At 45.2% G+C, this 16,475-nt stretch overlaps 1 protein-coding gene across 3 annotated transcripts in view; it reads left to right on the plus strand.

Moving 5' to 3' along the window:
• Positions 1 to 16,475, plus strand: part of HS1BP3 (HCLS1 binding protein 3) — a 79,052-nt gene that overhangs the window by 58,569 nt on the left and 4,008 nt on the right. For 2 of the 3 annotated variants that reach the window (XR_016439938.1, XM_090031630.1), the window contains exons 5-6: positions 1,374 to 1,528; positions 2,016 to 2,151. Coding sequence is in view for 2 of the 3 variants with exons in the window: in XM_090031630.1 (XP_089887756.1) it covers positions 1,374 to 1,528; positions 2,016 to 2,151 (291 nt within the window). In the remaining variant the exon portion in view is untranslated. Of the gene's footprint in view, positions 1 to 1,373; positions 1,529 to 2,015; positions 2,152 to 3,178; positions 3,246 to 16,475 lie in introns of those variants that run through there. The other variant, XM_090031634.1, reaches the window with a different exon arrangement.

A 16,475-nucleotide genomic window follows, 5' to 3' on the forward strand; every position in this document is an offset into this window, starting at 1 on the left:
TGGACATTGTGTGCAAATGCTGTGATGCTCTAAGGTAGAGGCTTGTCCAACTGATAGCCCACTGGCCACGTACAGCTCACAAGGGGTTATGCTGCAGTCCCTGGGCTCCTGCCCAGCCACTGCTGCTGCCATCATGCTCTCACTGTGACAGCAACCTCTCCTCCCAGTGGTGGGGCAACGTAGTGAGTGGCATGTGGAGCCGAGGGTGGGAATGGGGCGGCATGGGGGTCCATGCCTGTGTGGTGTGGTTGTGGGGATGGAGGTGTCTGCGAGGGCATACATTGCAGCTGCGGGGAGGGAGTGTCAGGGATCATACATGCTCTCACTTTGCAGGGGGAATTATAGTTTCACAGATGTCAGGGACTGGAGGGGACCTTACAGATCATTGCTCCCCCGTCTGCCCCCCACACTTGGGCAGGAAAGACTTCTGGGCTCAGGTGGCCCGAGCAAGATGGGCATCAGACACAACACATGCCCGCTTTACCACCTCCTCCCCCACCTGGCCGAAACAGAGCTAGGTGGAGCAGGGGGGTGGATATGGGCTGCCTGCTGCAGGCTTGGGGCTCCTTGCCCTGCTGCCTTTCCCCTGAGAGCCCCACACTGGTTGCATACCCTCTGCCTACTGGGGAGCAGTGGGGGGCACAGCTCCATGCTGCCACCACCCCCATTGCTGCCAGGCTATCCGGGGACGCCTCACCATGGCAGTGCAGCCAGCACAGGGCTTTGTTGTTCCAGGCCCCACGCACTGCAACACCCCCAACCCCTGCTCCAGTCCCCATCCATGCTTCTGATTGAGCCCTGGGTGCCATAGGCGTTTGAGTAAAATTCATGACCTGGGGTACTTTCTCCAGTGGTCAGTGTGATGTAGGGCCTAGCAATCACTAGGTCTGCCTTCCCTTCAGCCAAACGAGCAGTAAGCTGTGAAGGAGGTCCCCTGTGTACAACATCCATCTTGGGACTCGTGAGGTCTCCTGTTTTCCCTGGGCATGCACAGTATGCAGCCCAGCCCCCAACCTAGGGCCTTGTTACTAGGGAATAGGGTTTAATGAGGCTTTTGAAACATTTGGTATATTTAATGTGTGCCTGTATCATATCCAAGCTGATCAGTGGACAGACTGGATGGCCTACACTCTGCTCCTTATCAAACCATTTCTTTTTACTCTGTTCCAGTGGTAGCTACTGGAATTGATGATGTTTCTACTGCTATTCCCTGCGAAATTGAAAATCCTGCAAAGAATAAAGCAATTTTAACCAAATGTGAAAAGATTGTAATTGTGAATATGCTGCTTTATAAACAGAATGCTTTTAGTTCCAGTTCCTTGAGAGTGCTTATTTCACAATAGCAGCTGAATTTTGTTCTTGTCTTTTTTTAGATCTAAAAAACTGAAGAAGCTCCCACCTCCTCCAGCCAAGGAAGACAGGCCCAAGTTAAACATTTTTGATGAGGAAATATATCCAGATGAAGGACTGTTTGGCCCAGTAAAAGATTTTTCATCCACCGGTTCCAAGGACTCATCAATCAAAGATAGTAAATCAGTTCTATCTCTGATCTGTAGAGTTGGATTGCTTTTCCTAAAGTTTTAAAAATGACTTTTGGGCATTTAAAATGGATTGGTTTAACTTTGATTCGGACTCATCAGTTTTAGGCCAGATTTTTACCTAGTGCAAAATCAGCTGGAGATTTAAAACAGCAGGACCTGAATTACAGGATTCATATACTGTTGGAACTTGGATTTACAGTTTTTATGGGTGTCTGTCTTATGTTGAAAAGCAAGATGTAAGCAGGCTTGGGTACAAACTATTCCTGAGTTCCTGAAGGGAATAGATTTAGAGGCCCTGCAAGTGCAATATGTCAACAATTTATATCCTTGCACTTTGTGGATTTTTACTTTAAAATGGAAGTTTTGTATAAAAATCAATGCAATACATGGCTGGCTTCCTTTGCTGGCATCTGTGTTGGTGTTGCTTTATGTCATGTGCAGGTAACTAACGCTTTCTGCTGGTTCCTTCTTTAGACCTGAAGTTATTTGAAGATCCAGACCTTGGTGGGACTGTTAAACTTGGTGACTCACTACTGCTGCCAACTGCCTGTGGACAGAAAGAGCAAAGATTAAGCACCAGCCTTGATGAGGACATGGAGGAGCTATTCAGGTATTTGTGTACCACGTAGCCCCATGGTAGTAGTCTCCATCAGGCCTACCTGAGCAAGACTTTAACTGAAGCTTTGAAAATGATCTGTACTGAAGTGGGTTAATGCTTTCATGTTCATATTAAATAATGGAAGAAGTTTATTTAAGAGCTTAGAAATCCATTACAGAAATATCCCTAATATCACACTTTGTAAAATAGCTCCCTGAGGTTGCTAGGGAATGAACTTGATTACCCAGGAAATCACTTCTGATCCTACGTTATTATATACCTAACACCTAGTGCCAAATTGTGGCACCTTTTCTTTTTCCAAGGTGCCTTTGAAGATAGTTTTCAGTTAGCTGGAGGGTAGTAAATACGATCTCTGCTTTCCAACTGAAACTGTCTTGATGAATGTAGTTTTTGGAGCCGGCAGAATCTGTGAGCTCTTGGCTCTCAACTTGAGCTCAAGTGGCTAGAATGTGCTGGCTTATAATTTACACTGTATATACAGTCATAAAGGACTTAGTTATTGATGTTGTCCCTAATATTCATTTACATTTTGATCAGTGGTATATGAAGGTAAAATGCCCATATTTCAGAATGACGGGTAGGAAACAGTTTTCAGCATTCCCCCTGTCTAAAATAACGCAGTACAGACCTCATAGCTCTCTGTATTCATACTCATATGTGTATCTTATAATTGAATGTACTTATCTTCATAACATTCTTGACTGAGAATTTTTTTGCCCTATTATCCCCATATTATCACATAGAGAAGTGATGCAAAGAGCAAAGAGTTGAACTTGAGCCCTCTGAGTCGCAGTCAGGGCCAAGCTAGGTGTTGTACCATCCTTTCTCTCATCCAAGTCTTCAGTATTTTAATAACCTGTTCTAAATGGAAAAGAAAAATTCTGCTTAATCTCTTGGAACTAGTATGTCTGCAGTCACTGTTTATGCAAAATGCATTGGTACTAACATATTGGGCAGAAATACCCAACTTAATTTACCAGAAGTTAAATTAAGTTATATGCCATCTCTTATTACACAGTGGCCATACATCTGATGTTTATCAGACACGATGTAGCAAGACATAACTTGATTTACTGAAGCAGAATATTGGGAGTGAGTATCCACACGCTTACAGTCTTGTATGTCTGCTTCAGCCTGTGCTAGCAATCTAGGCATAAAATGTTTGACCCAGATTGTTCAAATGAGTAAGAACATTTAGTGCAACCCCTGCCATAACTGCTACCCATCAGAGAAAGTCCATCCATCTCTCATATTCATGTACACAAAAGCAGCCAGTTTTCCTTCCTTTGTTACAGGGAAAGAAGCTTCTAATGTCTGCTAACTGCTGGACTGTGTTCTCATATAGCCCTAGGGTCATCATAGCCAGCAGCAAGTGACCAACTGCCAAAGTAGGAGATAATGAAAACAAGGAGAGAAGGTTATGGTGAAGTTCCAGGTTTTTTTTACTCAAATTATCACAGTGCCTTCAAGTAGCCAATCACCATCTAACTGGAAATGAGTACGTGTAATGCAGCAGAAAATAAAGCTGAGGCCCAACAGAAAAAAATGCACTGGAAATTCTAGCTATGTAGAGAAATCTTAGCCCTTCTGGGGTTATGGACTGACAAACCTGTTTGCCTTGCAGAGGAGAATGGGGAAGCTAAACTGGGAGAAATAGGAGGACTAAGGAAGGATATGATAAAGGATGGGAAGTAAAAGAGGACCTAGTTTCAGGAAATATATGGGACGTGGAGAAAAAGAGAACTGACTATGAACTTGACAAAATGTGGTCGATGGAGGGGGAAAAAGGCAGTTTCTGCTGGCGTCTTCTGATAGAAACTCTTCCTCCGGGCCCAAAGAGAATTTGGGAGCCATCCAAATTTTTGCAATTGGCCATTCATCATGGGTACCTCAGCTGAAGGCTTTTGGTGGTTCATCTCTGCATGGACTGTGCATCTGCAGCTCCCATTGACTTCAGAAGTAAGTGCCTTGAACATGTGAACATTAGGCCCTTCTTCTCAAGTTGAGCAACTGAAACCTAGAACACTAAAAAATCCATATTCTTTGAAGTGCTTTTTAGGACAACCATGCTGCTTCCCTCCATGCCCTAGTTCACCTTATGCTTGGGCATTTTGTGAAAGGCATTAAAGAAGGATTAAATGCTGACTTCTTTAAATAGTGGTCAAAAGTCTTCATCACTGAAATAGCATTCAGACTAATTTTGTGATCTCTCTAATTCCTGATTTTATTCACACATACCCCAGATATGGAGCTGTGGTGCCCTGGTAGTGCTGGTGTTTAAAAGCCTAGGCAGTAGCATGGCCCTAAATCTCTGGACTTTTTTGGTCCTTTCTTCAAAAGTCCAAACCCTCCTATGCTTGTAGGAATATTGGTGATGCCATCACATTGGAGCAAAAGCTTCTCAGGGCACGTCCACATAAGCGCGCATGTGCGTCTTGCAGTGACTTTGGGATTTTTTTATCAGGGATTTTCAGTTTCCAAATAGGGGACACCAACATTTCTGCTAAGGAGGCAAGTGGTAGGACCCAACGTTCAAGTGCCCCTTTGCTCTGCCAGGTAAGAGTCTGACTAGGAATACCTGACTAGGAATACCAGCCTGTGCCAGGCTGCTCTGAAAACTTTCACCAGAGGTTGTGGCTCTCCAGTCAGGAAAAGGTAGATCTTGCTATACCTACCTTGAGAAGACCCTTCTGTTTCCTTTCTCTCCCACCTCTGGTAAGGTAGCCATCATGGGGCCAGCATCCCTCACCTCACTCATCTGAGAAAGATCCTTTGAGGTGAGCACCACCCTGCACAGGAGGGTCTGGACCAGTGTCAGTATTTTACTGGCACCTACCAAATCTGGTTGGGACTGGTGACTTGCCTCTAACAGCACATCTAGCCTTGGCCCAAGGCCTCTGTTCCTGGCCCAGCACCTCAACTGTTGATACTGCCCCTTTCCATATGTGGCTCTTGCTGCCCTCTTTAACAGACATGGAATTGAATGAGGAGTCTCTGCTCCGGTATTTGGCAGATCATGCCTCCACTCTGCTCCAAACCGATACCCTCAGGAAAGATGCCGAGCCAAATGTGGGGTGTGTGTCCTGCAGAAGGGTGTATGGTCCCTACACCTTTCCTCATCTACTCTCAGTCTCTACCCTACTGTGATTTGCTGTGCAAACTCCCAGCTGCTTCTTTGTAGCCCTGGATGCTCCCAACCCCCATGTCTGTGCTGCTGTCCAAAGCCAGGACACGATGTCCTGTGTCTCCCCATCTGTCACTCCAGAAGACATGAGCCTTGAGACATGAGACATAAACATGAGCCTGCAATGTGATGTCGCGGCTAGTAAAGTGACCAAAATGCTGGCTTGTATCCATAGATGCTTCTCAAGCAAATCCTGGGACATCATTCTCCCTTTGTACTCAGCCTTGGTGAGGCCGCAGCTGGAGTACAGTGTCCAGTTTTGGGCCCCACAATTCAAAAAGGATGTGGAGAAGCTGGAGAGAGTCCAGAGAAGAGCCACATGCATGATCAGAGGTCAGGAAAACAGATCTTACGATGACAGGCTGAGAGCCATGGGACTCTTTAGCCTGGAAAAGCGCAGGCTCAGGGGTGATCTGATGGCCACCTACAAATTTATCAGGGGTAACCACCAGTATTTGGGGGAATGTTTGTTCACCAGAGCGCCCCAAGGGATGACGAGGTCAAACGGTCATAAATTACTATAAGACCGTTTCAGGCTGGACACAAGGAAGAATTTCTTTACCGTCTGAGCCCCCAAGGTCTGAAACAGCCTGCCATCGGAGGTGGTTCAAGCACCTACACTGAACACCTTTAAGAGCAAATTGGATGCTTATCTTGCTGGGATCCTATGACCCCAGCTGACTTCCTGCCTTTTGGGCGGGGTGCTGGACTCGATCTCCCAAGGTCCCTTCCAGCCCTAATGTCTATGAAACCTATGCCCCAGGTAGAGGAGTCTGCTCAGAGCTGGCACCTTGGACCCAGCTGGAGGTAGCTGACCTCCTAGCCATTTGGGGCCAGGCGTACTTTCATGTGCCGACACATCCTGAGAGTCCAGACTTTAGGATGTAAAATAATGGGGAGGGAGGGTTTAAAACAAGGTGGGTTTAAAACCACATGAGTTGAACACCTCTCTTCCCTCTACTTTTTAGGAAACTCAACACAAAATTAACTTAATATAGATTTGCACTGCACCTTTTAAAAGGGCCTAGTTGTTTCGTCACACCGGGTATATGTGAAGCCCCCTTGAAAATCCAGAACCTGAATGTGCATAGGGTCAAATCCTATTCCACATATTAGTCACTTGAGTGGAATTAGTTACTTAAGTGTGATCATACACTGAAAACCAGTTAACACAAAAGATGACGCACCCCTGCTCAGCTTCTTGTGTTTCCATGGGTTTAAGCAAGGTGGCATAGGATCATAGTTACATGTCTAAGGCCACTAAAATGCCTAAAAGGTGGAATAAAGTATGGCCCCTGATCTGTAGGTGCCCGTGGGAAAGAGAATGAAGCAGAGGATTCCTGAAGCCCACCTCAGTTACCTAACCAAAGTGAGCTCTTGAAGTCAGAAAGAGAAAACGTGTTCTTTCTAAATCTATCAGACAGCTGTAGTTAGGGTTGCACAATATGATTAAAGAACATGCACTAGTGGGCACAAAATGACAGATGTAGTATGACTGTTCTAAAACATTTTTAGAAACAAACAGTCCTGATATTTCTTCATCCTCTGATGTTGTGTGGCATACAGCTTTTGCGTCCTAATAATGGAGCAGTCAAAACTGTGCCAAGACATGAACTAGATTTTAACCTGAAATGTACAAAGTGTGGGGTTGCTTGGGGTCTGTTTCCCATGTGAAAATCAGATTTATCCATGTAACTTTCCTGTGAATCGAGAGAGTAACAATTCCCCTGCTTATGTTTTACTGTTGTATCAAGTGAGTGAGCCCTTTGCTTTTCTGTACTCCGTTGGAAAACCTCCTTTGGGGGGGCTTCTGCTTTTTGCAAATGCTTTCCCACAAGGACATGTGTCACCAGCAACTATTCATGTGGAAAACACACGATGAGTGAAAGATAATAATAGCCCCTAGTCCCACTGGGGACTTCGGTCCTTTAGGACAGCTTCTGCTTTCTCTCTTCCTCTTACGTAGCACCTAGTAAAAATAGAAATATTGGCAACTGTTCTTCCTCCTCTTTTCCACCTACTTTTGTAGGCTCCTGTATACTGAAGAAACAAGAGTTCCACTGAAAAAGTTAGAAATGCAGTGTCAGGGGAGATTACGACCTGTAGCCACCAAAAAGTGTTTCCTGGACCATAATTTGGGGGCTGTTCTTATGTGTGTTGTTGATACTCCCCTTGACTTAGATGGACTGAAAACTGAATCTAATGAACTCTGGAAATAGAAGTGTTCCCACTGCAGGTTTTAGTTCTACATCAGCAATAGAGCGGGGTGGTCAGCCCATGGCATGCAGGTCATAACTGGCACTGGCAGCTGCTGTGTGGCATGCAAGCTCTGGGCACACAGTAAAGAGAGGCACTGGAATGGAGGCAGGGGGGTTGAGCCTGCAGCCATGTGAGGTAGAGTGGGGAAAGGACAGCTGCTGTAAGAGGAGGCATCAAGTGTCACTGCCAAAAGCCAAGTTATCCTTTCCTTAGTCCTGCAGCTCCTGCCAAATTCAGGGCTTTGGATCCTTGCTCACCATACAAAACCACGGTGGTTGCAGAGCCAGAGAAGGGTTTGCCTGCTTCTTGACAGTCTCACCTCTCTCACAGAAGCATCCTGCCCCTGCTCTCCCTTACGCAGCCAGAAACTTGAGCCTCTGCCTCCATTCCAGCTCCCCAAGGAGCAAGCTCTATCACGTACACTTTGGATTGGGGCTGAAAACTAAGTAGCACTTGGAGGGGGTGCAGGACTTGATTTGGGGCACACCTGCAAAAAACTGACCGCTGCTGGAGGGCTCAGACGTTGATTAGATGTTCTCTCCAAGTGTTGGAATATGTGATATTTGGTGACTTGTCCCTATTGTTTCTCGTGCGATTCACATTTTGAACATTTTGCCATAGTGCTAGCGTGTGAGAGGGATCTGTTTGCATATGTTAAACCCACATAATGCAAGCATTTGTTTCTGTATCTTTGATGGTGGGTTGCTCACTGCTTGTAAAGGTTCCTCCTTCCAGTTGGGGAGGTGTAGGGCCAAAAAGGTCTTGAGGCACAGGGTGAGCCAGTTTTCTTTGCAGCAGAGTATACCAATGTCTCTTACATCTATTATTGCTTTAAAATGGGTGCCAAAGGTCTGGCCCACTGAGCCTTATCATCCAGCCCACAGTACTGACCATGGATTTCAGAGGGACTCATATGCAGTGAGTGCTGGACTGACCCTGCTCAAGGGCCAGGGCTCACTGCATATAGCACTTGGGGCCAGTCCAGAATGTATGCTGCATGCAGAGTATGGGACCGGTCTGGGGCATGTGCTGCCTGCAGTGCCTGCTCAAGACTGGATCCACGTGCTGGATCCAGCATGTGGTGGCAGTCTGTAGGCCCAGTCTGGCCCATGGGCTGGGTCCGCACCATTCATCCAGCCAGTGGAACCAGCCCTACCCGTGGGCCTGATGAGTTTGACACCCTTGCTTTAAGACAGTGCTGCAGTACAGGTGCGTTTTGCTCCCTGCGCACAGGACAGGCATAGTGAGACAATTCCAGGGATTGGCATAGGAAAGGTGACAGGGCCCAGAAGCACTCACCCTTAACTGATCAAAATGAAGTTGTTCGTAATATTCCCTGTGGCTTCTGTTGAAGCAGAGAAAAGCCGTTGTTTGAAGGCCTTCCATGGCCTACTCAAATTAGGTAGCTCCCCATTCATTTAGTGCTCTGTCCTCAGGCGCTCAGCTAGTTGCTAAAGCTGATAAAAAAAAAAGGGGGCGGGGAATATTTTCCATAGATTTTTTTTTTTTTGTGAAAACACTCCATCACTGTTGAAAAATGTTCAACCAGCTCTGCCCATTACCTCCATCATCATGTACGGTGGCTGCATGCCCATTTAGTGCTTTGTGCAGGAGCCAGGTTTAGGGTAGTAGTTTGTCACAGAAATATGTGCAACAGAGTCATAGAGCAGTGGCAGATGTTGGTAGAATGTGGCATGGACTGTTCCCTGACTTGTGATGTCTCTGCCTCCCTGCCACCTGTCCTCCCTTTTCGTTACTGCATATTCAGCAGTGGCAATACTTAGTGCCAGCAGGATGCAGGAATAAAGTGGGTGTCTTCTCTGAAGAGCCTGCTGACCCTCCCAAAGGAGTCCAGATACCTTTCTTCAGCCACCTGGGACTGAGGTAGGAGTAGTGACAGATCTTTCAGTGGTCCAGAATTGTATGAGAGGAGGTTAAAAGCCTCACCTTTCCATCAGGAAGCTAGGAACAAGAAACCAGTCAAAAGAGCTCTGAAAAAAGCAGGAAGTCACCAAATATATGACCCTTGGGACAAACCACTTGCCATAGTGAAACAATAGTGTAGTGTCACTTCTTCAGTGAATGTTATACAGCAGTTTGCTTCTGAGTGAAGGCAAATTACAGATGACAAATGGTTCTATAAAATGTGCGTGGGCTGTTTGTGTCACAACATCAGGGAGCATGTATAATCTCTCTTGCTAGCATCGCAAGCACTGAAAACTCCCTGTTCTCTCTGAAAACATGTTCCAATGAAAAACAAAACATTATTATAAATAAAACCACCCACCTTATATTAGCAAGTGGTGAACTTTAAAAGGAGTGGAAGCTCAAACCAGGAAATTACCCTAGTCCTGCAAGGCTTTACTGGAGAAGGAACTAACTGAAGAATACCACAGTCCACTGCAAGGAAGATGATCCCTTTGCAGAAAAGCATTTGCTGATAGTTACCTCCTGGGGGCAGCATTATTGTTTCAGTTAGTTTTAAAGAACAGGAAAAATCCTGAATATAATCTTTAAAAAAATAAATAAGCCATGGATTTGATACTATGGTACTGTACAAACATGTCCCCTGCCCTGGAGACCTTACAATCTAAGGCAGACCAGCAACACAAAGACAAGATGCTGGAAACAGAATTGATAGAGAAGATGTAAGGTTTGTCGAGGGTCAGAATGGAGGGCAGATTGCTTGAAGAATCAGGTTTGAAGGAAGGGTGTGAAACAATAGAAAAGGGGAGTTGAAAGAAACTATGATGGAGGTTTCAGGCCCCGAGTGGGGAAAGGGTACAATGGAGAGAGAGGAGTAGGGATAGGAGAGAACCAGGTTCAGAGAAAAGATTGTCAAAGTTTGTTTTCCTGAAATATCTTGTGTAATCTTCTATATCAAAAAGTTTCATACAGATGGGAAAGTTTTTGATGCTTAGCTCTGATTTGCGTGGAAGCTTTTAGGTTCTCTTTCCACTTAAATCAATTCTTATGAATTGTGTTTATTAAGGGGGAGTCTAGGCACCAACAGATATCACAGCCAAATTATGCTAGACATTGTGCAGAGTAGTAGAACAGTCCCTGTGTCAAAGAGCTTGTCTTTATAGACAGAAGGTTCAGTGGTAGAGGAAAGGGAGATAAGAAGAGAGATGAAGAGAGATCTGTGAAATGGCACATTATCTGTATCCCTACAGAAAAATCTGCCTCTCTTTCAAAATCTTGGCTCTCCCATCATGTAGCTGAATTCATTAAGATTTTTTTAAAGATGATAACTTTTTTGTTGGCTTCTATGGCTGGAAACAAATTATATTTTCCATTACTACTGAGATATATAATAGTTGAATCAGCACATTAGTATGACAAGTATTTCAAACAGTACTGTGCTCACTTTCTAAACAAAGTCAGATTATTTAGAGAAAAATGTATTATGTGGATTCTGTACCCCTTCATCTTTAAAAAATGCTATCCACCACACACACAAACACCCTGCTCTCCCTTCCTCCCCCACCCCCACAAGGAAAGGGCTCTTTATTGTTTTAAAATAGTTGCTAGGCTTCCTATTTTGTGCCCTCTGGCATGAAGTTAAATGGGTGATAACGTCCTTTAACAAATCATTTACTGCCTAAGAACTGTAGGCATATCAATCAAACAAAATGGGTCAAAAATGGATCAAATATTCTGTCTTGTACACCAGCACTGAAGTTGGATTTTGAAGCACAACCTGCATGCTATGGACTTGTTTTTTTATGTGGTCGGTAAAAAACCTTGGTTAGCTAACCAGTGTTTTTCAGAATCTAGGTGGAGAAGGTTTACCAGATTCCACACTTCTTTGAAAATGACCTGTTCTCCAGTAACAGCTTTTCATAGTTTTCATAGATTTCATAGACATTTGGCCTGGAAGGGACCCTGGAGGATCGAGTCCAGCCTCCTGCCCCATGGACAGGAAGTCAGCAGGGATCATAGGATCCCAGCAAGATAAGCATCCAAATGTGTCTTGAAGACATCTAGACCTCCAGCAGCAGTGTATTTCAGTCTATTCCAAAGCTTGGGGGCTCGGACAGTAAAGAAGTTCTTCCTTATGTCCAGCTGAATTGGTCGTGGTGGAGTTTGTGACCATTCAATCTTGTCATCACTTGAGGTGCTCTGGTGAACAAATGTTCCCCCAGATCCTGGTGAGCACCCCTGATAAACTTATAAGTGGCCATCAGCTCACCCCTGAGCCTGCGCTTTTCTAGCCTGAAGAGTCCCATGGCTCTCAGCTTCTCATCATAAGGTCTCTTTTCCTGACCTCTGATCATGTGCATGGCTCTTCTCTGGACCCTATTAAGCTTCTTCATATCTTTTTTGAATTGTGGAGCCCAAAACTGGATACAGTACTCCATCTGTGGCCTCACCAAGGCCGAGTACAAGGGGAGAATGACATCCTGGGACTTGCTTGAGAAGCATCTATGGATGCAAGCCAGCGTTTTTCTTGCTTTACTAGCTGCAGCATCACTTTGAAGGCTTATGTTCATCTTGTGGTCAATCATGAGCCCCAAGTCCCTTTCATCTGTAGTGCTAACCAGCGTTTTCTTCCCAAAGTGGAGAACCTTGTATTTTTTGGTGTTGAACACCATCAGGTTCTCATCTGCCCATTTCATGAGCCTGTCAAGATGTGCCTGGATCACCCTCGTGTCCTCAGGTGTGAATGCTTTACTCCAGAGTTTGGTGTCGTCAGAAAACCTGGCCAGTCCGCTTCTGACACCAATGTCCACATCATTGATGAAGATGTTAAACAGTATAGGCCCTAAGACAGAGCCTGAAGGGCCCCACTGGTGATCACACACCAAGACAATTGGCTTCCGTCAACCACCACCCTCCAGGTCCTACCACGGAGCCAGTTGTCCAGCCAGCGGATTGTGGTGGAGTTGAGGCCACAATTAGCCAGTTTTGCCAAGAGATGATCATGGGATACCAGTTCAAAGGCTTTTTTAGTCAAGATGTACAACGTCAATCTCTTCCCCCTTGTCCAGGTTATAGGTCACCTGGTCATAAAAGGAAATGAGACTGGTCAAGCAAGACCTACCCACATTAAAAAAAACCCCAAAAACTCCATTAAACTTGCTTTAGGCCATGGATCCTTGCCAACTTAGGACAGTGTGGTAAGCATGTTACCTTCTGTGGTTTAAAAGTAAGATTAATGTTAGACTCTAGAGAGTCAAGAATTTCAGACAGCCAGAATAACAAAGCAGATTAACAGGCAGTTCTGCATACCAGTGCCCTCTCCAGTTTAGCACCTTGGGGTGGCCTTTTCATTTTCAGTCCTGAGTCATGGGTTCTGTATCTGAACAGGGCTGTGAGCATAAATGGCTAGTATTTATCCGGTGACTGGTTTTTCCGTGTGACCGTTGGTTTTTCTCATGGCACTGCCAAATTATTCAGTTGTTGTAAGGCAGTGGAGATGAATTAGATCAGCTAAGGAAAGTTGGATTTTGAAAATGCCAACCTTAATATAGTGAACAGAAGAAGAAAAGGAATATGTCCTGCAGTTATGGTGACAGATGGGTGATCTGCACTCTAGAACTCACAATATAAGGCCCTGGGTGTAAACAGTGCACTTGTTCAAGTTGGGGAGGAGCAGGCAGAGAGAGCTCGTATAAGAACACTTAAGCAATACCAGTACTCAAGGAAAGCCCCAAACAGTGCATAAAGCTATTTTTTCCCAGGTCTTCCAAACGATTCATAGATGCTAGGGTCAGAAGGGACCTCACCAGATCATCGAGTCCAACCTCCTGCTTAGGCAGGAAAGAGTGCTGGGGTCAGATGACCCCAGCCAGATGCCTTTCCAGCCTTCTCTTAAAGACCCTCAAGGTAAAGGAGAGCACCACCTCCCTTGGAAGCCCATTCCAAATTTTGGCCATCCTCACCATGAAGAAGTTTTTCCTGATATCTAGCCTAAATCTGCTCTCTGTCAGTTTGTGACCATTGCTCCTTGTTACCCCAAGAAGTGCCCTGGTGAACAGAGCATCTCCGATCCCTTGCTGCGTCTCTCTAATTAATTTGTAGGCGGCCACAAGATCACATCTCAGCCTTCTCTTGCGGAGACTGAAGAGGTCCAGGTCCCTCAGTCTCTCCTGTAAGCCCCTAACCATTCAAGTGGCCCTCCTCCAGACCCTCTTGAGTCTATCAACATCCTTCTTGAAGACGGTGCCCAAAACTGGATGCAGTACTCCAACTGCAGTCTGACCCAATGCCGCATGGAGGGGAAGTATCACATCCTTGGATCTATTTGTCATGCATCTGCTGATGCATGATAAAGTGCGGTTAGCTTTGCTGGTGACTCAGACAGCCAGGCATCAGCACAGCAGTGGGGGTCGCAGTTTTGACTGGCATGGTTTCCTCAAATTTAAGTTTTCTCCTTAAGCTTTTATACCTCTTATCCCATATATTCCATATATGCTCACGCTGTAGATCGTTACCCATTAATTACCTTTAAAAATTGATCTGTCATCCTGAGCCTTAACTGACTTCCCACCTACAGAGCGATCTGTGGGCTTGCTGTGCTTCTCTGTTCTGTCCTATTTTTCTGTGTTCTACAGCTGTCTACATTTTGTTTTGCCTGCAACAATTGTTTCCAATGCTTCTGTGCTCATTGCTTGCAGCTAATGGTGTCCCTTAAAAAAAATGACACCAGTTATGTGAAGGCAGCTTGCAGGCCTATAAGTGGGTCCCAGTAATTGGCAGATGGCCCTCTGCATCCAGGACAGCCCCTTTCCTGCCCTGCAGAGGTGGCATGGGTGAGAAGATTAGCTCTCTCACCCCTGGTAGTGCCACTGCTAGAGTCCCAACCCTTTCAGCAGCAACAGGAATTCCCGCACCCTAACCCTAGCCCCTTACACCCTGTGCCAGCCCACTACACCCACTCTGCTGATTGGCAGAGCAGGCAGGACAGGGGTTTGGATAAAGGTGAGGAAATTTCTGCCATCACTTGAATAGTCTGAGAATTCCCTGGGACTGTTCAAGGGACAGTGTAAGTGCTGCCACCTCTTAGAGAGTCCCAGAGAGACCTGGGAATGTTCAAGGGGTTGGGAACTGTGACGTCCCAGGGATTTTCAAGTGGGGATGGCAGCAAGGCTCTCTGACAGCTCATGGGAAGGCTGTACTCTCCCTCCAGTACATTCCCTTCCTCCCCCTTGGCAGACCAGGAGACCCCTATATCACCAACTGTAAGCATACAGGCGTTATATTTGTTGCTAGAAAACTTCACCCTCTGGCAAATTTGCTGTTTAACCAGCTAACAGTTTGTGGTGGCATCTCTATGTTTTTCACACCCCAAACTGCTTGGATACATCTACACTTACTTTCTGTGCTAAGAAAAGGACATATTTCCTTACACAGATGTAACACCTGCCTGTGGCCTGAGGTGAATGTAGAAGTAGATGTCTGACTACAAATAAGGTTCTACAAGTCTTAAGAACTTGAGACCTGCTCCCTCAGTAGAAAGGCCAAGGTCTCACTGGCTGTTTCATGACCAAATGAGGTTAAGTTCAGCACAGTCAAAGATTTGTTTTTTCTCTTTAATAAAAGCACATTAAAACCAAAGCCTATTTCAGCTAATAATAATAACAGTGCTCATGGGGTTTTTGAGCACCTGGTATTTTAAAATTCAAATATTTACAGAATTGTAATGTGATGGATGAGTTAATGAGAGAAGTGTCTCCAGTCTGTTGATTTTTCTTTTGTTATGTTTTTCTCTTGTTACGTGGAATAAAGCCCATGGTTTTGGAGCATAAGCACAATGAACTGCTTTTACGGTTATGGAACAACTTGGCTTTTCTTTGACATTCTAGCCGTTGGCCAAAGGCTCTCCTTTGCATAGTAGAGATGATTACTTAATCTCTGTTAGAGGCCACAAGTTAATAAATACAGTAAGGGGAGAATTGTTAGTCCTGCTGAACTCAACAGGAGTTTTTGACCCTCCTTAGACACATCCGCTGGCACAAAAGAAAATTATGGATTAGTGGGGAAGATACAAGCAGCAAATTAAAAAGAACATTGTAGGGACCAAAAATACCTGCTAAACACACTGATGTTATCTAAAACCCAAATCTAAGGCTTCAGGAACAGTCCACCCGTGAAGTGTAGGAGAATGTGAAGAGGGATAGAATAGAAATGAAACCCCAGCCTGTCTCTCCCAAAGCAGAGGAGTAGTAGTAAAGCTGCCTTACCAAACCCATTCAAACCATGGACAGCACAACTTTCCAGGGACAACCAGAGAATTCACACATGAATCTCCTAGTTTGGACCCTCATGTTAGATGCATCTGCACTTGGTTCCTCTATATTGTTGTTCAGCACATACTGCAGAACAGACTTGCTACAGCACCGTGAGAAGCACCTAACCAATCAAGTCCATCCCAGTGGATGGCAGAGTTGACCTGTCCTGTTGCAAAGGGGGTCTTTGCAGCCTTTAAATTCATCAGCTTCAGAACAATCAATTCTTTTTATTCCTTAAAATTATTACAGAGCTTGTCTGCAAAGGGAGATGGCCCAGGATACATATTCTGCACTATCTCTGTATTTGGCTACTCTTACAACATGTTATGAGTGCTTTTGTACAGTTTATTTTCATCTACTTTGCAAGTGGATTAAGTTAAACTGCAAAAAAGGCAGAATAAGCATATCCACAAAGGGAACTAGTGTGGAAGAACTGTGACCAGTTCACACTGGGTATGTCTACACACACTAGTAATGCTATAAAGGCTTATTGCTCAGTAAAATACTGTGCAGTAAGCCTTCGCTGGGAGCACAGCTACACGTGCTTCCTGTTGGGAGCAAATTTGCTCAGTTGGGAGCAGCCCAGTACAGCGATGCTCCTACCCTGTTCTAGTCCCTTGCAGCAGCCAGAGGTA

Source organism: Crocodylus siamensis, chromosome 1, assembly GCF_052110815.1.
Source record: "Crocodylus siamensis isolate JL-2025a chromosome 1, ASM5211081v1, whole genome shotgun sequence".
Taxonomy (NCBI): Eukaryota; Metazoa; Chordata; order Crocodylia; family Crocodylidae; genus Crocodylus; species Crocodylus siamensis.